This window comes from Oncorhynchus nerka, linkage group LG3 (genome assembly GCF_034236695.1).
Source record: "Oncorhynchus nerka isolate Pitt River linkage group LG3, Oner_Uvic_2.0, whole genome shotgun sequence".
Taxonomy (NCBI): domain Eukaryota; kingdom Metazoa; phylum Chordata; class Actinopteri; order Salmoniformes; family Salmonidae; genus Oncorhynchus; species Oncorhynchus nerka.
This window is the reverse complement of record NC_088398.1, coordinates 24,980,314-25,005,866: the sequence shown is the minus strand read 5'-3', so window position 1 is coordinate 25,005,866 and position 25,553 is coordinate 24,980,314. Positions and strand designations below refer to the sequence as shown.

At 43.5% G+C, this 25,553-nt stretch overlaps 1 protein-coding gene across 1 annotated transcript in view; it reads right to left on the bottom strand.

Annotated features, from left to right (window-relative positions):
- Window positions 1-19,291: 19,291 nt before the first annotated feature.
- Window positions 19,292-25,553, bottom strand: part of LOC115105447 (four and a half LIM domains protein 3-like) — a 41,046-nt gene continuing 34,784 nt past the window's right edge. Inside the window, exons 3-6 of the mRNA XM_029627522.2 lie at window positions 25,215-25,389; window positions 20,405-20,574; window positions 19,979-20,165; window positions 19,292-19,634 (exon numbers count right to left, since the gene is read on the bottom strand). Of these exons, the coding sequence (XP_029483382.1) occupies window positions 19,477-19,634; window positions 19,979-20,165; window positions 20,405-20,574; window positions 25,215-25,389 (690 nt within the window). The 3' untranslated portion in view covers window positions 19,292-19,476. The remainder of the gene's footprint in view (window positions 19,635-19,978; window positions 20,166-20,404; window positions 20,575-25,214; window positions 25,390-25,553) is intronic.

Here is a 25,553-nt window from a genome sequence, read left to right as displayed (position 1 = left end):
GACTCCGGCAGCGCCGGCGGGAAGGGCGACTCCGGCAGCTCCTTACTGACGGGCGGCTCCGGCAGCTCCTGACTGACGGGCGGCTCCGGCAGCTCCTGACTGACGGGCGGCTCCGGCAGCTCCTGACTGACGGGCGTCTCCGGCAGCTCCTGACTGACGGGCGGCTCCGGCAGCTCCTGACTGACGGGCGGCTCCGGCAGCTCCTGACTGACGGGCGGCTCCGGCAGCTCCTGACTGACGGGCGGCTCCGGCAGCTCCTGACTGACGGGCGTCTCCGGCAGCTCCTGACTGACGGGCGGCTCTGGCAGCTCCTGACTGACGGGCGACTCTGGCAGCGCTGGACAGGAAGGAGACTCTGGAAGCGCTGGACAGGAGGGAGACTCTGGAAGCGCTGGACAGGAGGGAGACTCTGGAAGCGCTGGACAGGAGGGAGACTCTGGAAGCGCTGGACATGAGGGAGACTCTGGAAGCGCTGGACAGGAGGGAGATTCTGGAAGCGCTGGACAGGAGGGAGACTCTGGAAGTGCTGGACAGGAGGGAGAAGACGGAGGGAGAAGACGGAGAGACAGCCTGATGCGTGGGGCTGCCACAGGAGGCCTGGTGCGTGGAGGAGGCACCGGATGGACCGGACCGTGGAGGCGCACTAGAGGTCTCGAGCACCGAGCCTGCACAACCTGTCCTGGCTGGATACTCCCCATAGCCCAGCAAGTGCGGCGGGGTGGAACAGACCGCACTGGGCTGTGCTGGCGAAGCGGAGACACCATGCGTAGGGCAGGTGCCATATAACCCGGGCCGAGGAGACGCACTGGAGACCAGATGCGCTGAGCCGGCTTCATTGCTCCTGGCTCGATGCCCACTCTAGCCCGGCCGATACGAGGGGCTGGGATGTAGCGCACTGGGCTATGCCTGCGCACTGGGGACACCGTGCGCCTCACGGCATAACACGGTGCCTGCCCGGTCCACCTCTCACCACGGTAAGCACGGGGAGTTGGCTCAGATCTCTTACCTGACTTAGCCACACTCCCCGTGTGCCACCTCCCCAATAACTTTTTGAGGCTGCCTCTCGGGCTTCCTTGCCAGCCGTGTTCCCTCAAAGCGCTGGCTCCCTTTACCTGCTGTCTCCGCTCTCCTGGCTAACTCCTCATAATGCCGCCGCTCGGCTTTGGCTGCCTCCAGCTCTTCCCTTACCGTCCAAAATCTCCTCCCATGTCCATGAGTCCAGAACCCTCTGCTCCTGGTTACCACGCTGCTTGGTCCGGGTTGTGGTAGATAGTTCTGTAGCGAATCTCTTCGCCATCTGAGGAGGAGTAGGAAGGATCGGACAAATATGCAGCGTGGTAAGTGTCCATGTTAATTATTTATTAGACTGAACACATGAAACAAAATAACAAAGTGAAAGGAAGAAACTAAACAGTTCTGTCAGGTGAATACACAAAACAGAAAACAACTACCCACAAATCATAGTGGGAACACAGGCTCCCTAATTATGGTTCTCAATCAGAGACAACGATTGACTGCTGCCTCTGATTGGGAACCATACCAGGCCAAAAGCAGAAATACAAAACATAGCACAAAAATATTGAATGCCCACCCCAACTCACGCCCTGACCAAACTAAAACAGAGGCATAAAAAGGAACTAAGGTCAGGACGTGACACACGCTGTGGTATTTCACCCAATAGATATGGGAGTTTACCAAAATTGGGTTTGTTTTCAAATTCTTTGTATATCTGTGTAATCTGAGGAAAATATATGTCTCTAATATTGTCATACATTTGGCAGGAGGTTAGGAAGTGCAGTTTCCACCTAATTGTGTGGGCATCGTGCACATAGCCTGTCTTCTCTTGAGAGCCAGGTCTGCCTACGCCGGCCTTTCTCAATAGCAAGGCTATGCTCACTGAGTCTGAACATAGTCAAAGCTTTCCTTAAGTTTGTGTCACTCACAGTGGTCAGGTATTCTGCCACGGTGTACTCTCTGTTTATGGCCAAATGGCATTCTAGTTCAGTTTTATTGTTAATTGTTAATTGTTAATTCTTTCCAATGTGTCAAATAATTGTCTTTTTGTTTTCTCGTGATTTGGTTGGGTCTAATTGTGTTGCTGTCCTGGGGCTCTGTGGGGTCTGTTTGTGTTTGTGAACAGAGTCCCCAGTACGAGCTTGCTTAGGGGACTCTTCTCTAGGTTAATCTCTCTGTAGGTGATGGCTTTGTTATGGAAGGTTTGGGAATCGCTTCCTTTTAGGCGGTTGTAAAATTTAATGGCTCATTTCTCGATTTTGATCATTAGCGGATATCGGCCTAATTCTGCTCTGCATGCATTATTTTGTGTTTTATATTATACACAGAGGATATTTTTGCAGAATTCTGCATGCAGTCTCAATTTGGTGTTTGTCCCATTTTGTGAATTATTGTTTGGTGAGTCATAAAGTTCTTTAACTGATTCAAGTATTTTTAGCCAGATCCTAATTGGTATGTTGAATGTTATGTTCCTTTTGATGGCATAGAAGGCCCTTCTTGCCTTGTCTCTCAGCTCGTTCACAGCTTTGTGGAAGTTACCTGTGGTGCTGATGTTTAGGCCGAGATATGTATAGTTTTGTGTGTGCTCTAGGGCAACAGTGTCTAGATGGAATTTATATTTGTGGTCCTGGCAACTGGACCTTATTTGGAGATTTACTGTCAGAGCCCAGGTCTGACAGAATCTGTGCAGAAGATCTACGGTTGAAGTCGGAAGTTTACATACACCTTAGCAAAATTCATTTTTCAGTTTTCACAATTCCTGACATTTAATCCTAGTAATAAATCCCTGTCGTAGGTCAGTTAGGATCACCACTTTATTTTAAGAATGTGAAATGTCAGAATAATAGTAGGGAGACTGATCAGCTTTTATTTCTTTCATCACATTCCCAGTGGTTCAGAAGTTTACATACACTCAATTAGTATTTGATAGCATTGCCTTGAAGTTGTTTAACTTGGGTCAAATGTTTCGGGTAGCCTTCCACAAGCTTCCCACAATAATTTGGATGAATTTTGGCCCATTCCTCCTGACAGAGCTAGTGTAACTGAGTCAGGTTTGTAAGCCTCCTTTCTTGCACACGCTTTATCAGTTCTGCCCACAAATGTTCTATATGATTGAGGTCAGGGCTTTGTGATGACCACTCCAATACCTTGACTTTGTTGTCCTTAAGCCATTTTAAGCCATTTTGCCACAACTTTGCTTGGGGTCATTGTCAATTTTTGGAAGACCCATTTGCAACCAAATCAAATCAAATCAAATTTTATTTGTCACATACACATGGTTAGCAGATGTTAATGCGAGTGTAGCGAAATGCTTGTGCTTCTAGTTCCGACAATGCAGTAATAACCAACAAGTAATCTAACTAACAATTCCAAAACTACTGTCTTATACACAGTGTAAGGGGATAAAGAATATGTACATAAAGATATATGAATGAGTGATGGTACAGAGCAGCATAGGCAAGATACAGTAGATGGTATCGAGTACAGTATATACATATGAGATGAGTATGTAAACAAAGTGGCATAGTTAAAGTGGCTAGTGATACATGTATTACATAAGGATGCAGTAGATGATATAGTATACAGTATATACGTATGCATATGAGATGAATAATGTAGGGTATGTAAACATTATATAAGGTAGCATTGTTTAAAGTGGCTAGTGATATATTGTACATCATTTCCCATCAATTCCCATTATTAAAGTGGCTGGAGTTGAGTCAGTGTCAGTGTGTTGGCAGCAGCCACTCAATGTTAGTGGTGGCTGTTTAACAGTCTGATGGCCTTGAGATAGAAGCTGTTTTTCAGTCTCTCGGTCCCAGCTTTGATGCACCTGTACTGACCTCGCCTTCTGGATGATAGCGGGGTGAACAGGCTGTGGCTCGGGTGGTTGTTGTCCTTGATGATCTTTATGGCCTTCCTGTAACATCGGGTGGTGTAGGTGTCCTGGAGGGCAGGTAGTTTGCCCCCGGTGATGCGTTGTGCAGACCTCACTACCCTCTGGAGAGCCTTACGGTTGTGGGCGGAGCAGTTGCCGTACCAGGCGGTGATACAGCCCGCCAGGATGCTCTCGATTGTGCATCTGTAGAAGTGAGTGCTTGTTTGTGAGTGCTTTTGGTGACAAGCCGAATTTCTTCAGCCTCCTGAGGTTGAAGAGGCGCTGCTGCGCCTTCTTCACGATGCTGTCTGTGTGAGTGGACCAATTCAGTTTGTCTGTGATGTGTATGCCGAGGAACTTAAAACTTACTACCCTCTCCACTACTGTTCCATCGATGTGGATAGGGGGGTGTTCCCTCTGCTGTTTCCTGAAGTCCACAATCATCTCCTTAGGTTTGTTGACGTTGAGTGTGAGGTTATTTTCCTGACACCACACTCCGAGGGCCCTCACCTCCTCCCTGTAGGCTGTCTCGTCGTTGTTGGTAATCAAGCCTACCACTGTTGTGTCGTCCGCAAACTTGATGATTGAGTTGGAGGCGTGTGTGGCCACGCAGTCGTGGGTGAACAGGGAGTACAGGAGAGGGCTCAGAACGCACCCTTGTGGGGCCCCAGTGTTGAGGATCAGCGGGGTGGAGATGTTGTTGCCTACCCTCACCACCTGGGGGCGGCCCGTCAGGAAGTCCAGTACCCAGTTGCACAGGGCGGGGTCGAGACCCAGGCCGAGCTGTAGTCGATGAACAGCATTCTCACGTAGGTATTCCTCTTGTCCAGATGGGTTAGGGCAGTGTGCAGTGTGGTTGAGATTGCATCGTCTGTGGACCTATTTGGGCGGTAAGCAAATTGGAGTGGGTCTAGGGTGTCAGGTAGGGTGGAGGTGATATGGTCCTTGACTAGTCTCTCAAAGCACTTCATGATGACGCAAGTGAGTGCTACGGGGCGGTAGTCGTTTAGCTCATTTACCTTAGCTTTCTTGGGAACAGGAACAATGGTGGCCCTCTTGAAGCATGTGGGAACAGCAGACTGGTATAGGGATTGATTGAATATGTCCGTAAACACACCGGCCAGCTGGTCTGCGCATGCTCTGAGGGCGCGGCTGGGGATGCCGTCTGGGCCTGCAGCCTTGCGAGGGTTAACACGTTTAAATGTTTTACTCACCTCGGCTGCAGTGAAGGAGAGTCCGCATGTTTTCGTTGCAGGCCGTGTCAGTGGCACTGTATTGTCCTCAAGCGGGCAAAAAAGTTATTTAGTCTGCCTGGGAGCAAGACATCCTGGTCCGTGACTGGGCTGGTTTTCTTCTTGTAGTCCGTGATTGACTGTAGACCCTGCCACATACCTCTTGTGTCTGAGCCGTTGAATTGAGATTCTACTTTGTCTCTATACTGACGCTTAGCTTGTTTGATAGCCTTGCGGAGGGAATAGCTGCACTGTTTGTATTCGGTCATGTTACCAGTCACTTTACCCTGATTAAAAGCAGTGGTTCGCGCTTTCAGTTTCCCGCGAATGCTGCCATCAATCCACGGTTTCTGGTTAGGGAATGTTTTAATCGTTGCTATGGGAACAACATCTTCAACGCACGTTCTAATGAACTCGCACACCAAATCAGCGTATTCGTCAATGTTGTTATCTGACGCAATACAAAACATATCCCAGTCCACGTGATGGAAGCAGTCTTGGAGTGTGGAATCAGCTTGGTCGGACCAGCATTGGACAGACCTCAGCGTGGGAGTTTTTTGTTTTAGTTTCTGTCTGTAGGCAGGGATCAACAAAATGGAGTTGTGGTCAGCTTTTCCGAAAGGAGGGCGGGGCAGGGCCTTATATGCATCGCGGAAGTTAGAGTAACAATGATCCAAGGTTTTTCCAGCCCTGGTTGCGCAATCGATATGCTGATACAATTTAGGGAGTCTTGTTTTCAGATTAGCCTTGTTAAAATCCCCAGCTACAATGAATGCAGCCTCAGGATGTATGGATTCCAGTTTGCAAAGAGTCAAATAAAGTTCGTTCAGAGTCATCGATGTGTCTGCTTGGGGGGGAATATATACGGCTGTGATTATAATCGAAGAGAATTCTCTTGGTAGATAATGCGGTCGACATTTGATGTGAGGAATTCTAAATCAGGTGAACAGAAGGATTTGAGTTCCTGTATGTTTCTTTGATCACACCACGTCTCGTTAGCCATAAGAGAGAGATTGGAAACCCAAATTGGTCTACACGGACATGTTCTGGCCTGGTTTAGATCTTATCTGTCGGAAAGATATCAGTTTGTCTCTGTGAATGGTTTGTCCTCTGACAAATCAACTGTAAATTTCGGTGTTCCTCAAGGTTCTGTTTTAGGACCACTATTGTTTTCACTATATATTTTACCTCTTGGGGATGTTATTCGAAAACATAATGTAAACTTTCACTGCTATGCGGATGACACACAGCTGTACATTTCAATGAAACATGGTGAAGCCCCAAAATTGCCCTCGCTAGAAGCATGTGTTTCAGACATAAGGAAATGGATGGCTGCAAACTTTCTACTATTAAACTCGGACAAAACAGAGATGCTTGTTCTAGGTCCCAAGAAACAAAGAGATCTTCTGTTGAATCTGACAATTAATCTTAATGGTTGTACAGTCGTCTCAAATAAAACTGTGAAGGACCTCGGCGTTACTCTGGACCCTGATCTCTCTTTTGAAGAACATATCAAGACCATTTCGAGGACAGCTTTTTTCCATCTACGTAACATTGCAAAAATCAGAAACTTTCTGTCCAAAAATGATGCAGAAAAATTAATCCATGCTTTTGTCACTTCTAGGTTAGACTACTGCAATGCTCTATTTTCCGGCTACCCGGATAAAGCACTAAATAAACTTCAGTTAGTGCTAAATACGGCTGCTAGAATCCTGACTAGAACCAAAAAATTTGATCATATTACTCCAGTGCTAGCCTCTCTACACTGGCTTCCTGTCAAAGCAAGGGCTGATTTCAAGGTTTTACTGCTAACCTACAAAGCATTACATGGGCTTGCTCCTACCTATCTCTCTGATTTGGTCCTGCCGTACATACCTACACGTACGCTACGGTCACAAGACGCAGGCCTCCTAATTGTCCCTAGAATTTCTAAGCAAACAGCTGGAGGCAGGGCTTTCTCCTATAGAGCTCCATTTTTATGGAACCTCTGGAATGCTACCCTTGCTCGGATTTCATCAACCTTGTTGTCAAGAGACTGGACATTGGCAAGAAGAATGCTAGGGAGTGGTGCACGATGTGTCAGTCTCCGGAGTCTGACCAGAAGACCGCCTCGTTTCCCTCTTTTCCGGAGTCGTTTTTTTGGGTCGCTGGCTGGGATCCATTTCGTTGTTCTGGTTGAAAGGCAGAACACAGGATCCGCGTCGCGAAAATCATATTCTTGGTCGTACTGATGGTGAGTTGACGCTGATCTTATATTCAGTAGTTCTTCTCAACTGTATGTAATGAAACCTAAGATGACCTGGGGTACTAATGTAAGAAATAACACGTAAAAAAAACAAAAAACTGCATAGTTTCCTAGGAACGCGAGTTTTAACTTCCTGACTAATGTCTTGAGATGTTGCATCAATATATCCAGTTCCCCAATGATATGATGCTGCCACCCCCATGCTTCCCGGTTGGGATGGTGTTCTTCGGCTTGTAAGCCTCCCCCTTTTTCCTCCAAACATAACGATGGTCATTATGGCCAAACAGTTCTATTCTTGTTTCATCAGACCAGAGGACATTTCTCCAAAAAGTACGATATTTGTCCCCATGTGCAGTTGCAAACCGTAGTCTGGCTTTTTTATGGCGGTTTTGGAGCAGTGGCTTCTTCCTTGCTGAACGGATATAGATACTTTTGTACCTGTTTCCTCCAGCATCTTCACAAGGTCCTTTGCTGTTGTTCTCGGATTGATTTGCACTTTTTGCACCAAAGTATGTTCATCTCTAGGAGACAGAACGCGTCTCCTTCCTGAGCGGTATGACGGCTGCATGGTCCCATGGTGTTTATACTTGTGTACTTGTAAGGGTGCGGAACTGGTGTCAGTGAAGTCAGGTGCAGGAGAGCAGAAATAGGTAATAGCTGGAGCAGTTTAATTTCAAAACCAACGGCAATAAAAAAAGAACCTACATGGGTACAAAACCCGACGAGCTCCAGTAACATAATGCACAAACACTTACAAACAAACAATTCCACACAAGGACATGGGGGGTACAGAGGGTTAAATACACAATGCTTAATGAGGGAAATGGAAACCAAGTGTGTAGGAAAACAAGACAAAACAAATGGAAAATGGATCGACGATGGCTAGAAGACCAGTGATGCCGACCGCCGAACACCGCCCGAACAAGGAGGGGAAACGACTTCGGTAGAAGTCGTGACAGTACTATTGTTTGTACATATGAATGTGGTACCTTCAGTTGTTTGGAAATTGCTCCCAAGGATGAACCAGACTTGTGGAGGTCTACAATTTCTTTCTGAGGTCTTGGCTGATTTCTTTTGATTTTCCCATGAAGTCAAGCAAAGAGGCAGAGTTAGAAGGTAGGCCTTGATATACATCCACAGGTACACCTCCAATTGACTAAAATTATGTCAATTAGCCTATCAGAATCTTATAAAGCCATGACATAATTTTCTGGAATTTTCCAAGCTGTTTAAAGGCACAGTCAATTTAGTGTATGTAAACATCTGACCCACTGGAATTGTGATACAGTGAATTCTAAGTGAAATAATCTGTTTAAAAAAATTGGAAAAATTACTTGTGTCATGCACAAAGTAAATGTCCTAACCGACTTGCCAAAACTATAGTTAGTTAACAAGATATTTGTGGATGTCACGATCGTTTGTAGAAACAGACCAAGGCGCAGCGAATGTTGAGTTCCACATAATTTATTAACAGTGAAACTTAGCAAAAAATAATAAACTAATAATGAAACGTGCCGACAATGGCGTGCTGGCATACAACTACTCAAAATAAAATATCCCACAAACACAGGTGGGAACAAACACTACTTAAATATGATCCCCATATTTATGCCTCTAATTGGGAATCATACAAATCACCAACATAGAAACATGAAAACTAGAACACCCACATAGAAATAATAAACCCCCAGTCACGCCCTGACCTACTCCACCATAGAACATAAGGACTCTCTATGGTCAGGACGTGACAGTGGAGTTGTTGAAAAATGAGTTTTAATGACTCCAACCTAAGTGTATGTAAACTTCCAACTTCAACTGTAGGTGCTGCTGTAGGCCATCTTTGGTTGGGGACTGAAGCACCAGATCATCAGCAAACAGTAGACATTTGACTTCAGATTCTAGCAGGATGAGGCTGGGTGCTGCAGACTGTTCTAGTGACCTTGCCAATTTGTTGATATATATGTTGAAGAGGGTGGGGCTTATGCTGCATCCTTGTCTCACCCCATGGCCCTGTGGGAAGAAATGTGTTTTTTGCCCATTTTAACCACACACTTCTTGTTTGTCTACATGGATTTTATCATGTTGAATGTTTTCCCCCCAACACCACTTTCCATCAATTTGTATAGCAGACCCTCATGCCAAAAATGATCACTAACAAACCCTGACTTATCATAAGGAGACAGCTTTGGGGTTTTCTTCAAGTCATCTTTTGGCAATCAAACAAAGTTTCTCTCATGTGTGCTCAGCTTTTCGCTTTAATATTCCACATCTCAGTTGAACCAATACAGGTTATAATGCTTTTATTGCAAAGTTATTCCTGCATTGGTATTAACACGGCAGGTAGTCTAGTGGTTAGAGCATTGGGCCAGTAACCAAAATGTTGCTGGATCGACTCCCTGAGCTGACAAGGTAAAAAATATCTTGTTCTGCCCCTAAACAAGGCAGTTAACCCACTGTTCCCTGGTAGGCTGTCATTGTAAATAAGAATTTGTTCTTAACCGGCTTGCCTAGTTAAATTAAAACATAATAAAAAGTTGTTAACACTGATGTTATCTTGTTTACTGGTATGTAAACAAGTAGTTGATGACATCATGACATTTACTACAAACTTGTGTGAGCATTTGCTGACTCAAATGCTTGGGTGAAATGGCCCATCCCATATGTTCTCATAGCTCTGTCTGTTTCTGGATCAGGAATGGCAGGTGGCCTCAGTGCTGCTGGGGGACACAAGTGTGTCAGATCAGATGGTGATGGTGTCATCTCATCACATTCCATGGCCCTTCCCCTAGGCCCAGCATCAGGAGGAGCCATGGCATAGTTTATGGCCTCAATTTTTATGGTTTGTTTCAGGGCACATTACAGACACATTTAGTAACACCATCTCAGTGACTAATCTTTAGGTGTGCTTGTCTAGACATTGTGCAGACTTCACACAGGGCAAAGCGAGGAGTTACTACTGAGAGAAAGGCAGCTGTTTGAGTGGCTGGACAGATTGAGGTTTTCAGATTACGTCATCGTCAGTCATCGAGTATCACAGGAGAAATTGACACTGGTACGGTGTCCATATTAGGACAGCCATATGGGTACTGTAGGCATCAACAGACTTCACTATTGACCAACTGGTCCATGAGCAATGAGAAGACAGTAGTTTATGATTGTCCTCCATTTTGGATTTTAGCAACTGGCCATGATCCCATACTTTCCCCCACATGGACTCTTGTTCACAGTGTCAATGTGTAGGCCTTAAAGGTTCACAAGACAAACACTTAACCACTGTCCTCTGATCATTAGTACTGCCTCAAACAGCCAATGATCTCACAGTCTTCTGTCAAATGGCATTACAGCAATCAGGTTTCTGTCTGCTTGGGTAAAGAAATATTGGTGGAAGTTATCTTTAAGAGCTAAAAAATACATTTCTGTCTGTATGTGTGAATTCTCGGAACAGACTAAATAAACTAAATGTCTTGACAAGACTGGCTTATCCGTCATGCCTGACTTGCGACTGTCTACCAGAATACTACTTCTCCGATTCCAGTGTTAAGTGCGAATGGTGTGATTTTCATCTCTGAAAATGTCTCCCTTCAAATGAGCCAAAATCATATGCAAAGAATGGCTGCTGTGTAGATGCTGATCTGTGTAATTCCTGTGTGACTTTAATTATGTCCCCTCCCCTCCTCTTGAGTATAACACGCTTTGGTTCCTACTTTCTGCTTTTTTTTATCAGTCTTCCATGAAACCACCCGTTTCAACAATGCAGCAGCTTATAAAAGAAAAAGCTGTTTCATTCAAGTTGCTGTTGGAGAACTGCTCTCAGAATCTCAAATGTGTCCACCTAGTGGATGATTCATCATGAGAGTGAGATAACGTGTCTATGAGTCAGAACTATTATTCTTCGACAGGTTTCTTAGTAGGTTAATGTTTTCTGCTTATGAATAACGACAATTGTGTTACCCTAGTGTTACACTTACAACAAATCCAAATTGAGGGGGGAGATCTCCTCAAATACTCATTCCATTTCCGTGGTTGAAACACTACAAGTATAGTATGAAGTTTCACTCTGTATTTGTATTTACAAATGCATATTTATAAACTAATAATAAACAATTATTATTACACTATTCAACCAGTCATTTGGTTTTTCTGCCTCTGTTAACTGGTCTGGTAACCGGCAGTCTTGATCCTCTAGGTCTAGTATAATGAGAATGGGAAAGGCCATGTGGGAACAACATGGAGCCTGTTATCACCCTATACAGCTGGCTTTATGGACCCCACTTCCTGTAAGGACTGAGGATCATTGGAACTAGTGTCAAATCAGGCCTCCCTCCTACTTTTATGGACTTTATAATAACCCGTTATGCCCTTTATTGTCGGGGAAAGGATTTTGTGCCACGTGCTGGAAGTGCGATGAGCATAATTATTAGTGGGATGAAACTCACATGTGCACCAGACGTGCATTAGCTGGAGATGTGGAGCAATAGACTGCCTTTGTGTAAACCCCCTAGAGTCGATTGACACACCGGTGCATTGTATGCATCTCAATCCACCGCATCCACCTGTGTCGCACTTCCGTACCTGCGGTGAAAGGTGACAGAGCTAGAGCAGTGTTTGTCAAACCAGGAGACATCCGGAAAAAAAATCGGTCTTCTCACGAAAACGTCTGTAGCGTCCGAACGGTTTGACCTAAGCACTAATGTGGAAAGGAGAGATTCTCACAAACACGATGGTGTTCTCTGTTCTGCTCTATGACCCCCACAAGTGTCACAGGACTCATCTGAAGTTAACCGGTACCGGTAAAAAAAAAAATGAATGAAAGTATGAAGGCATTTTGTGCCGAGCCAAAAAAGGGGTGAATGTGAAAAAAATGAATAAGTAAAAAAACATTTCCTGAGCTTTACTATATCTCTTAGATATACAGTAGGACAAACACTTCCAAACCTTGTTTCTTATGATTTCTTTTTTGACTGTCTTTTTTGCCATTTATGAATGTGTTATTCAATGCTTTTCTCTGGGCTATATTAGTAAAGGCCTAATTCAACATTTATCAAATACATTTCAAATAAAAATTACACCTAAAGGGGCCCTAAAATAAAAACTAATCTGCTCCCGCCACACCCTCTAGTGGTCATCTGGTGTCTCCGACCTGCCGCCACTCCCCCAGTGCTCTCTCCTTCTCCCTCTCTCCCTCTGTGCGTGTGTGATTGTGTGGTCAGAGACAGAGCAGATCCCCACCAGCTGCAACCTGTTCCATAATCAAGAGCTCTACAAATACTCAGTCCTGCCACTTCCACACTGCCAGATTATAATCTTTGTCCAGTCAGTCCATGTTTCTAGCCGTTTGTTCCTGTTGTGCCTGGTTTCCCTTGCCTGACGCTGTTTTCCTCTTCGCTACAGTTCTGCCCGCTCTGACTCTGGACCCTGTCTCCAGTCTGACAGTCCTCCTACTCTGTCCTGGATTCCCCACTCTACCTTCCCTTGGATTCCCCTCCGGACCTGATTACCCTGTCCCAACACCTCTTGCTCCAGCCTCAGCCTCCACACCTGGTTTCTGGCAACCCGCCTGAGCTTCCCCTGGCCTGCGCTCAATCTCCCCCCCCCCCCCCCCCGTGTTTCAATAAATACCTTGGTGACCCCCTCCCAGTCTCCCCATCTGAGTCTGCTCTTGGGTTCACCTGTTCCGTTCCGCATGACACTCATAGCTAAATGACCATATTAAATACATTCCATATGTTAGTTTAGTACCCCCACCAAAGCTTAGAGTTTTAAGAAGGGAAAAAAAATCTAGTTTGTTAAAGATAAAATATTTTGGGAGAAATATTCTGGACATTGAGTCAGAGGCATCATATTATTTTCTTAACTGTCATTCCTTTCTCCACATCAGTGGAAATTAAAAATTAGAAATAAACACATTGTCAGGCAGTCTTGAATGACAAAGCTTGTCAGTATGTTTGAGTGAGAAACTAAAGTAATGTCATGACTACTTTGTTATTCTTGCTGGCCTCACAGCCTAAATATGCATTAGTTACTATTTCCTTTTCACTCATGGTTGTCCTGTTTGCTTATCGGTCAGTCAAACTGTGCATGTTAAGTCAGATACTGTAGCTAACGTCTTTTGTCAGAAACGAAGGACTTCTGAGTAGCGTGGATGCGTGTGAGAATAGACTTGTGAAGCCATTTTCTAATGGACATTTTTATTGAAGAAACTAAACCTTGGGCGGCAGGGTAGCCTAGTGGTTAGAGTGTAGAGACTAGAGACTAGTAACTGAAAGGTTACAAGTTCAAATCCCTGAGCTGACAAATCTGTTGTTCTGCCCCTGAACAGGCAGTTAGGCTGTCATTGAAAATAAGGATTTGTTGACTTGCCTAGTTAAATAAAGGTAGAGCCAAGTGAAAGCCCATACTGTAGTTTATCATGCCTATGCAACATCAACTCTCTGCATTATTTGATGTTTGTCCAGAGTTGTTTACTGGGCAAGGATGATTCGGCTTGAAACTCAGAAAGGGATGGCAAACAAATTCAATGGAAGGGAGAGACAGATAAGAGATGTGTTTTTGTGCTCTTCCCAATTCCTGTTTGTGGTAGAAACCTTGAGAGTATGTGGTATTCTCTCATTTGCCAGTCGTGGCTAGATACCAGACATTCATTGTGATTCAATTCCACAATTCTATTTCCAAGAAAACCTTCCTAATTGAACATGTTGGTAATAGGTGCGGTAAAGAAAGATGGCGATTGTTTGCCAGAGGATTGCATTTTCAAGTCGCAGGTGGGGAGCTTAGCCTTTACAGTATACAGATGCCAAACCTGAATTGTGTCAGGTTTGGCATCTGTCAGCTACTGTGAACCATCTAAAAACAACTGTAGACAATATTAGGAAGGCCAAGGTTGTTTGTAAGCATCTGGGTGGTTGCTAAATGGCAATAGTCTATTTTACTGTCTGTTTTTGGATTTATTTAGATTTTATTTGCCCGGAAATTTCAATTGTCCACAACTATCTCAAGTTAGGATCCGGACACTGACCTAAATTCAGCCCGACTTCAACTTGAGGCCCAGTGTGGGATACATTTGATGGTTTCTCTTATAGCACTTGTGACATGGAATTTAGAGATTGTATGTTTTAGCGTGAGAGACACTGCACGAGACTCAACAGACAGTGTGTATTCTTGGGCCACTAAGGGCTCTATTCAATCTGTTCCGCTGAAGTATTACAGATATCGCGATAGAAATGCGAAGGTCATTTCCAAATGAGCCGACATATCAAATCAAAGTGTATTGGTCTAACAATTAACAACAACAACACACAAATCTAAAGTAAAAGAATGGAATAAAGAAATATATAAATATTAGGATGAGCAATATCGGAGTGGCATTGACTAAAATACAGTAGAATAAAGTATATACATATGAAATGAATAAAACAGTGTGTAAACATTATTAGTGTTAAACTAGTGTTCCATTATTAAAGTGACCAGTGATTCCAGGTCTATGTACATAGGACAGCAGCCTCTAAGGTGCAGGGTTGGGTAACCGGGTGGTAGCCAGCTAGTGATGGCTATTTAACAGTCTGACGGCCTTAAGACGGAAGCATTATTAAAGTGGCTGGAGTTGAGTCAGTATGTTGGCAGCAGCCACTCGGCTGTTTAACAGTCTGATGGCCTTGAGATAGAAGCTGTTTTTCAGTCTCTCGGTCTCAGCTTTGATGCACCTGTACTGTACCTCGCCTTCTGGATGATAGCGGGGTGAACAGGCTGTGGCTCGGGTGGTTGCTGTCCTTGATGACAGGATGCTCTCAATTGTGCATCTGTAAAAGATTGTGAGGGTCTTAGGAGACTGAAGCTGAATTTCTTCAGCCTCCTGAGGTTGAAGAGGCGCTGTTGCGCCTTCTTCACAACTGTCTGTGTGGGTGGACCATTTCAGATTGTCAGGGATGTGTACGCCGAGGAACTTCTCCACTGCGGTCCCGTCGATGTGGATAAGGTCGTCACTATAAAAAAATGTATACAATATACTAATACCACACTACTCTGAATCTTTTTTTTATTCCCTGCTAGATTGCGTATTTATTTTAAATTCCATCCCTGCCACTTTCAGTCAATACAAATATAGTCTAACTTCTTAGAGCCCGAGAGTCTTGTGTAGCCTATACCATGTTTAAGGTCAGCTTCTATATAAACAACTTCATCCCATGTCTGTTTCTGAGATGGCTCAGTCATATGGGCTTGCTCTGACCCCTCCGATCAGCCCTCACCTCACTACCGGAATCATCTTCCCATAAATCTGAGGGACCATGTGTGTGCAACTGGCCCTGAGTGAAAGTTACCATGGAGCAGCTCCAGATGTGCTCATCCTCCCTCTTTCACTCCCTCCCTCCAGTCCTCCTCTCCTCCCATGAGCGAAGTTTTCCATTTCCTTTTTTGGTGAAAAAATCTGAAAGGCGGGAGGGAGAGAGAAAGACATTGAACCAATGCCCACAGGAGAGAGTATTTGGCGGTCTGTTTGTTATTGGCCTGTGGGCTTTATCAAGGCGATGAAATGGCCAACTCAGCATAAACACACATACATACACACACACTGTCATAGCAAAGATGTGTAGTTACTACACCCTTGTGTTATATACTGAATCAGGCTTAGAGGCTTCCAGTGGTTGGGTTACACTGAACCTCGGCCAACAAAGAATTAGGAATCTGGACATGTACTATACTGCCAGAAAAATATAATTTGAATTACATACATTGACTGTCTAAAGCTAGTTGCACAAACAAGTGCCGAACTGGATGACTTACTGTATACAGTACAAGATCACTAGCACAACATCAACCCACACATTAGGGAAACTCTCAATCCCACTTTCAGCCTTTACCCAACCCCTTCAAATAAATACAAAAAATGCACTCAGGTGAGAAGTTGTGGGTGGTGGGAATTGCTCATAAATATTCATTTTTGGGGGGTGGGTAAATTTAGTTGTACCTAATTCCAACACTTTTTCACTAAAGCATACTTACCAGAGGTCCACTGGCATGTTCTGATAATAAAATAATGTGCATCAGAACTAGATATGGCTTTGGACAGTTAGTTTACATGGCAAGGTGCTGAGTTCCTGACATCTATTGCCACTGGCAGAGTAAGTTCAATTCCCCCATATGTCACACAGAAAAATCTTTGATATGTGGACTCACATTTATTGTAGTATTGTGCTAGGAAGAAAAGTGCAATGAAGATGGGCTCAATTCAATCCAACCTGTATTGCAGTATTTACACAGTCCCTCTTTTTCCAATGATCAAATTAACTCACAGATTGGTCTTGGGTACTTTATAAAAACCTACAACTACTACCCATCTCACAGGTATGCTTTCACTTTTGAGAATTAGAATTGTGTTGGCATGGGATGAACATTGCAAATACAGGCCCATGTGGAATTAGAACTCACAATCATTGAACTATGAGCCAACTTATTTCGGACTGCGCCACCATAGCGGTTTGGGAAAAAGTATAACTAGTTGACATGACCATCATTGTCATCTATTTCTTATGATGGCTGTAGCTACAAATATAAACATAATCCTCTTAGCCTACATGTTTTTTTTTTATGTATTCGTATAAGCACATACAGTACGTGTATGAAACGGTAAGGAAAAACGTTCAATTTGGCCATATGCGGAAATGTGCCTTACATCCTTTTGAATTTTGTGTAACGTCAGTAGTCTAGTCAAGGAAGCATCATGCAATATATTTGGCACACTCCACTTACCAAGACCATTGCTGTCACCTGGTTTTATATTAAGCTTTGTGGTGGCACCACCAACTCATATAGAAAGGGAGTGTATTTCATACCGAATACCTGTCTTGAGATGGTAGAGTTGAACCGCTAAGAGCATAAAGAGCTAGATTCACTACTAAAAGACCAAAATATAACTTTGAGGTGTTTCACTATAACTAAGTCTTAAACATCTGGTTTCCGACTAAACTTTTTTATTTTTAAATGAAAGTTACTAAGTTTCAATTAAGATTTCTTTAATAACATTTTATAAACAGGTCATACAAATTTAACAGTATACATTTTCAACTGATTTGAATCAACTCTTCCATCACACAGGTGTGTTTCTCCATCTTTTTTAGAATCATAAAAAGCACATTTGCCAACTCTGACTTGCCAGCATCAAAGCTCAAAATAATGAAATAAAGATCTTTTTTTGATTTTTTTTTCTATAAGTGACAATCAACAGCAATAATCAATATACATTTTTAGGCAAACAAGTAATGACCAGATTTGGGTTCAAATACTATTTGAAATCTCCCAAATACTTGTAGCATTTGCCTTAGACTGCCTGAAGTGCAAATGGATGAGGTTTGCAGTTTTGCCACTATTCCATTGGTTCCATTGGGCCAGGCAAGCTCAATCAAGCCCAGATAAAGTATTTGAAATTATTTCAAATAGGATTTGAACCCATGTCTGGTAATGACAAAGACATGCATACCACTTAGTTGATGAAATGCAGCTCAGCTTCTTTGGGACTAGCCCATTCATTATCAAACAACAGCGATAGTAACAGAAAGATTAAATACAAAAAGGCAAAAAAAAGGAAATATGCTTAATGAAAAATATCATAGATAAGTGTCAACATGGAAAAAAGTAAACAATAGTTGTTAAAAAAGGCAGAGTGGTTTAGGTGTTGCTCCATATATAAATGCTTGAGTTGCGATTGTATGTTCACAGACTATGGGAACGAGGGGAATATTTTAGCCATAGTGCAAATACATGACAGCATTTCACTTATGCCTTAACTGACTTCATTGGTTTTCTCCAGCACCACCAAGCCATCTTTCTTTTCACGTTCTCTCAATATCTATCTATCTTTTTTTCCCCCCCATCTCTTGGACATATTCTTTAGTATACTATAAAGACATTCACTTTCTGGAGCAGTGTTTGACAACTGCATAAACAAATGACCGCAACATATTATTCTCTTCAAATAATCATGATATGGCTACAGGGTAAGTAACAACTAAAGCATGACAGCAAATACTGCTTTGAAACCTAATTGACATAGGAGAACAGTCATATGCACAAAACTGCAATTCTCAGCATTGAATCACTCGAACATACTTTACTTCCATAACATATTTACAATGTAGTAAATATCAGTGTTCTGTAGCTGCTTTACAAAGTGCCGCTTTCATTGATTAGTGGTGATACGTTCATAGAAAAATCTAGCAAGTTTGCATAGCTGGAAGCTTTTCTCTTTGGTTTGATAATACATACCATATAAAGTATGCCATTTTTTTTTTTTAAAGGCACATAACCCTTTTTTTCCACATAGTCACGACTTACTGTGGAGAAGGAAAGCCTTGGAGTGGATCTCCCCTCTCCAGGCTAGATAGCAACTACATCAAAATAGTATTGATTTCGAACTATGTTCGATGGACTATTTGCATGTTGGTCAGTGTTATCCTCACATATTAAAATGCTACAGCCTCTAATACAGAACATTGGAGTAGCGATAGTGGAATTAAATTCTTCGGTGATTTTGGATCCATGACCCCCCCCAATACCAGTTAATTAGTTTATGGCAGATATTACATTTCTTTGGTACATCATTCTTTTGGTTGGGAGACCATTGGCAATCCATCAAATGACACCACTAATCATTTTAAAATTGTCCAGCTAACGTTCAGAACGGTTCAGTTCTGTCCAAAGACAATACTTTTCCCTCTGTTAAACCAAACATAATCCGACCAAAATGTCACCCCATACATACAGGTGAAGGAAATATAGGTCTATTTGGTCATGAAAACATGCCTCTGCCAAGTTAGATCAACTTTAGTCTAGCTGATTTTTGTCTGTGTCTGTGCTTCAGTAGCCTGATGCTTAGCTCTGGTATTTGACAGCAAGCAGCAGAAAACACAGGGGGAGGATGAGGGATTGAGCTGTGGTCTAGTGAGCAAGGTGTGGTGTGTGTGTGTGTGTGTGTGTGTGTGTGTGTGTGTATGACCTGAGAGGCAATCTGTGGGGCTGTGTTAACAACCTTGGCAGTGATGAGGGGGGCCCTGGGGTTGAACTAGGCGGGCGTGTGTGAGGAGAGGGGCGATACGGTGTGTGTGTGTGTGTGTAGTCTATAGATTGCTATTGGTGTTGCAGTCGCGACACAGGATCTGGTCTCCATTGGGGAAGAAGCCTGCCCCCACCAGAGAGACAGAGCACTCTGTGCAGGTGAAGCAGGGCTGGTGCCACTGGCGCTCCTCAAATGAGATGTACTTCCCTCCGCCAAAACCTAGACAAGACAGGAAGGTGTTATTTTAGACATTTAAATAGTTATTTAACAACCAACAAGTAGCCACTGAGGTCCCCTCCCATACATAAACATGTGTAATCAATGGCCACGTTCCAGATTATCTGCAATGCAGTAGCCACGAGTAAAAATAACCAATGATTGATCGCCATGCTATCCATCCTTTTTGAGATTTGGTGCGTGACTGCTATGTAGGCAGCCTGGAACATGGCCAACAGTTACTCAGTAAACCTGCATCCTCAGAAAAAAATACATGTCTATAGCAGCCTTTCTCAACTGTCCCATGCTCCTGGGTCATAATAGCTGCCGATGACCTTTGACCCTACCTGTGATAGGCTTGCTGCAGGCCTCACACTTCTTAGAGTATAGGCTGCCGAAGCACTTGAGGCAGTAAGGGTTGTCTTCGCGCGAGGTGAAGTGCTGCCCTGCCAGCTGCACCTTGCAGCCCGTACACACAAAGCACTCCTTGTGCCATGGCTCATCCCGATATGTCACACCCCCTTTAGCCAGGGCCTGGAGGGAAGAGAGGGTCAAAGGTCATCCTAGTTAGTCAAAGACCACAAGTCAAAATGATAGAATGGAACACACTCAAAAGATGTGATAAAAAATAAAATAAAAATACCAAATGGATACCCTCTGTTAAGGCTTTTGCCACAACTCCATAGGTTCCCAGAATCAGGAAATAAGGAATAAGCAGGGATATAATTCTGCCGAACAAAAAAAGGGAATTTGGGGAAAATTTCCACACAGACCTTTTTGCAGCGGGTGCAGCGCGGGGCGAACTTATCCTCATAGCAGGACACACAGTAGTGTTCATCCTTGTCTGGGATGAAGGACTTAGAGCCGATGGGCTGCTCACAGCTGTGGCAGATAAAACAGCCCTCGTGCCATGTGGAGCCACCGTACTCCAACTTCCTCGTGCCTGGGAGTGTAGAGATAGAGAGATCGGAAAGAAAAATGAAGTGAGAAAGAAGGAGGTATTTATCAATATTGATCAACAGGACCATATTGAAGTAAAAAGCATTAAAAAAACATTAAAAGAAAGTCCAAGTCAGAAGATGCATGGCAGTTGACAGCGATAATAGCAACAGAATGTCCCACTGTTGAAGAAATATTTTGTTGAAGGGAAAATTGAGTGAGAACAAAAAGAAAAGGCCCTGTCAAGAGTGCACAACACTTCCCCGCCTGGCTGAATATTCCTGGAAACCGACATTACTGTGGCTCAATCCAGACCTGGGTTCAAATACTTTCTGAAACAATGTCACATACTTAAAGATGTGCTTGAGTGAACTTGCCTGTTGCAATGGAACCAATAGAAAAGTCAGAAATGTGCAAACCCCACCCACCTGGTATTCCAGGCAGGCTAAAGCAAATCCTTAAAGTATTTGACAGATTTCAAATAGTATTTGAACCCAGGTCTTGTTCTATCAGATCCATCTAAGTGACCGAGTACTTCTGAGGATTCCATTCAAAATGGCTTAGGGGGTATTCTTGAGGGGATTTAAGTTTGGTTTGGAGTTCTAAGGAAAATGACACCTGAGCTTTACCAAGTGAAGCCAACAGGGCAAAACCCTAGACAAGAAGCCACTACTGACCGCACATCATCAGAATAATAGGTAACACTTTATTTGGATATTCCCAAGTACAATATATGGTGTGTAGATGTTCAATAACTGTCAACAACATTTCAACAAACTACCCACTAACACTAACCTTTAGCCTAACCATTATTCTAACCCTAGACCCTAAAGATACTTTGTTGATGGTCATACTATCTGTACATCTACAGTACCAGTCAAAAGTTTGGACACACCTACTCATTTAAGGGTTTTTATTTATTTGTACTATTTTCTACATTGTACAATAATAGTGAAGACATCAAAACTATGAAATAACACATATAGAATCATGTAGTAACCAAAAAAGTGTTAACCAAATCAAAATATATGGAACGCTTTTCCAACAGTCTTAAAGGGGTTCCCACATATGCTGAGCACTTGTTGGCTGCTTTTACATCACTTTGCGGTCCAAGTCATCCCAAACTATCTCGATTAGTTTGAGGTCGGGTGATTGTGGAGGCCAGGTCATCTGATGCAGCACTACATCTTGGTCAAATAGCCCTTACACAGCCTGGAGGTGTGTTTGGTCATTGTCCTGTGGAAAAACAAATAATAGTCCCACTAAGCGCAAACCAGATGGGATGGTGTAATGCTGCAGAATGCTGTGGTAGCCATGCTGGTTAAATTTGCCTTGAATTCTAATTAAATCACTGACAGTGTCACCAGCAAAGCACCATCACACCTCCACCCCCATGCGTCATGGTGGGAACCACACATCTGGAGATCATCCGTACATCTACTCTGCGTCTCACAAAAGACACGGCGGTTGGAACCAAAAATCTCAAATTCGGATTTATGAGACCAAAGGACAGATTTCCACCAGTCTAATGTCCATTTCTCAAGCAAGTCTCTTCTTCTTATTGGTGTCCTTTAGTAGTGTAGTGGCTTCTTTGCAGCAATTTGACCACGAAGGCTGATTCACACAGTCTCCTCTGAACAGTTGATGTTCAGATGTGTCTGTTACTTGAACTCTGAAGCATTTATTTGGGCTGCAATTTCTGAGACTGGAAACTCTAACGAGCTTTTCCTCTGCAGCAGAGGCAACTCTGGGTCTTCCCTTCCTGTGGCTGTCCTCATGAGAGCCAGGTATCATGGCGCTTGATGGTGTTTGTGACTGCATGTGAAAAAAGTTCTTAATTTTCTGTGTTGACTGACCTTCATGTCTTAACGTAATGATGGACTGTCATTTCTCTTTGCTTATTTGAGCTGTTCGTGCAATAATATGGACTTGGTCTTTTACCAGATAGGGCTATATACCCTTCTGTATACCACCCCTACCTTGTCACAACACAACTGATTGGCTCAAACGCATTAAAGACAATCCACAAATTAACTTTTAACAAGGCACACCTGTTAATTGAAATGCATTCCAGGTGACTACCTCATGAAGCCGGTTGAGAGAATACCAATAGTGTGCAAAGCTGTCATCAAGGCAAAGGGTGGCTACTTTGAAGTATCTCAAATATAAAATATATTTTGATTTGTTTAACACTTTTTTTGGTTACTACATGATTCCATGTGTTATTTCATAGTTTTGATGTCTTCACTATTATTCTACAAAGTAGAAAATAGTACAAATAAAGAAAAACCCTTGAATGAGTAGGTGTGTACAACTTTTGACTGGTATTGGACTATCCAAATAAATTGTATGTCACATGCGTCAAATACAAAAGATGTAGACCTTACAGTGAAATGCTTAAAGACTTAAAGAGCAGCAGTAAAATAACAATAGCGAGGTTATATACAGGGGGTACCTGTACAGAGTCAATGTGCGAGGGCACCGATTAATCAAGGTAATTGAGGTAATACAGTTGAAGTTGGAAGTTTACATACACCTTAGCCAAATACATTTAACAACTCAGTTTTTTCACTCGTAATAATTTTGGATAGCCTTCCACAAGCTTCCCACAATAAGATGGGTGAATTTTGGCCCATTCCTCCTGACCTCCTTGCTCGCACACACCTTTTCTATGGGATTGATGTCAGGGCTTTGTGATGGCCACTCCAATACCTTGACTTTGTTGTCCTTAAGCCATTTTGCCACAACTTTAGTAGTATGCTTGGGGTCCTTGTCCATTTGGAAGATCCGGTTTTGAAGCAGTGGCTACTTCCTTGCTGAGCGGGCTTTCAGGTTTTGTCGATATAGGACTCGTTTTACTGTGGATAGAGATACTTTTGTACCCGTTTCCTCCAGCATCTTCACAAGGTCCTTTTCTGTTGTTCTGTTCACTTTTTGCACCAAAGTACGTTCATCTCTAGGAGACAGAATGCGTCTCCTTCCTGAGCGGTATGACGGCTGGTGGGCCCATGGTGTTTATATTTGCGTACGTACTATTGTTTGTACAGATGAACGTGGTACCTTTAGTCGTTTGGAAATTTCTCCCAAGGATGAACCAGACTTGTGGAGGTCTACAATCTTGATGTCAAACAAAGAGGCACTGAGTTTCAAGGTAGGCCTTGAAATACATCCACGGGTACACCTCCAATTGACTCAAATTATGTCCATTAGCCTATCAGAAACTTCTAAAGCCATGACATCATGTTCTGACATTTTCCAAGCTGTTTAAAGGCACAGTCAACTTAGCCTCTTGGAACTAGACTTGGCGCTCCGGTACCGCTTGCCGTGCGGTAGCAGAGAGAACAGTCTATGACTAGGGTGGCTAGAGTATGACAAGTTTTTACAAATATACATAGACCGTCACGCCTGGTCTTACCAGAGGCTGCTGTTCTCTCCTGCCGATACAGTGTATAGCCCATTCAGATGTATGTTATTCATGTCACCGTTCAGCCACGACTTGGTGAAACATAAGATACTACAGTTTTTAATGTTGGTAGGATATACGTGCTTTTAGTTCAGTCACTTTATTATCCAGCGATTGTACATTGGCCAATAGTACCGATGGCAAAGGCAGATTAGTCACTCGTTGCCCGGATCCTCACAAGGCACCCCGATCTCCTTCTGCGAAACCTCCGTCTCATTCTCCTGCGAATGACGGGGATGAGGGCCTGTTCGGGTGTTTGGAGTAAATCCCTCTCGTCCGATTCATTAAAGAAAAATTATTTTTCCAAATAAAGTGAGACCAAAGAATAATACACTATACCCAATCTGGTTGGCACTAAAACATGTCATTATTTTCCAGGAAACATGATAGGTTTGTCTTTGCCGTCATTACTGAACGAGGGTTCCCAGATATCCAACACCATCAATGCATACTGAATACAGTAATGGGAATTTTTGTCTAAACTAAAAGAAAAGTAACCACCACAACAACAACAACAACAAAAGACCACCTTCCACCACACTCTTCCTGGAATCACTTGCTCTTTTACGTCTTTTCGTTTTGGCTGATAGATACGGCGGTGCTGAAATAGTTTACGGGCTTATCTCGTTATCGTCAGATACCTGGCCGCTCTCCAAGGCACTGGGATTTGGCTCAGAGACAGCAAGTAAGGAAAACGGGCAATTACTCGGTCACATTCTGCCCCGGCCGCGCTGACTTGCTAACTCTTTCTTTGTCTCTCTGACATTTGCTCTCTCTTTCTCTGGCTAAGTGCAAATGTTCTGTTGTCAAAGATTTTTCTCTAGATCCCAAGCTTTTACAACAAAGCCTATGTGCTTTTCATGTTCAGTAGCTTATATATTCAGACCATCTTAAACACTATGAACAGGGTGACGCGAGGACTACATTTCCAAGGATGTGGGGGAGATCATGGTTAGTCTTGTGTCGCGTAGTGTAGCCGATGTTAAATATATATGCTAGGAGTGAGTGTGTTCATGTCACTGGAGGCTGGTGTCACTTTAAAAATTGGAGGACGTGCTTGTTGTAATGGCTGGAAAGGAATGAATGGAAAAGTTCCATTCCATTACACCCACAATGAGCAATTTCTCCCTCCACCAGCCTCCAGTGTTACATGCAGAGTGTTTCCATGCCTCCCCCAGTACCTGGCATGACAGTCTTGTCACAGGCCACACACTTGGACGAGAACTCGTTGCAGTAGCAGTCGTTGCACAGCAGGGCCTCGTCCTGGCTGGTGAAGGGCTCGTCCGCCAGCGAGCGGTCACAGCGGAAACAACGGAAACAGTGCTCGTGGTAGTGCCGGTCCTCGTAGAACAGCTCCTGGAGATACAACAAGGGCAACAGTCGAGATCAGAATCAAAGCTACCATCCACAACCGTTGTGCCATTGAGCAAGCCACTTAACCCCTAAACTGCACTGGTTACCGTCGCAAGATTGACAATAAAGTACAATTCTATTCTTCCATCCAAGACAATTTATAGACA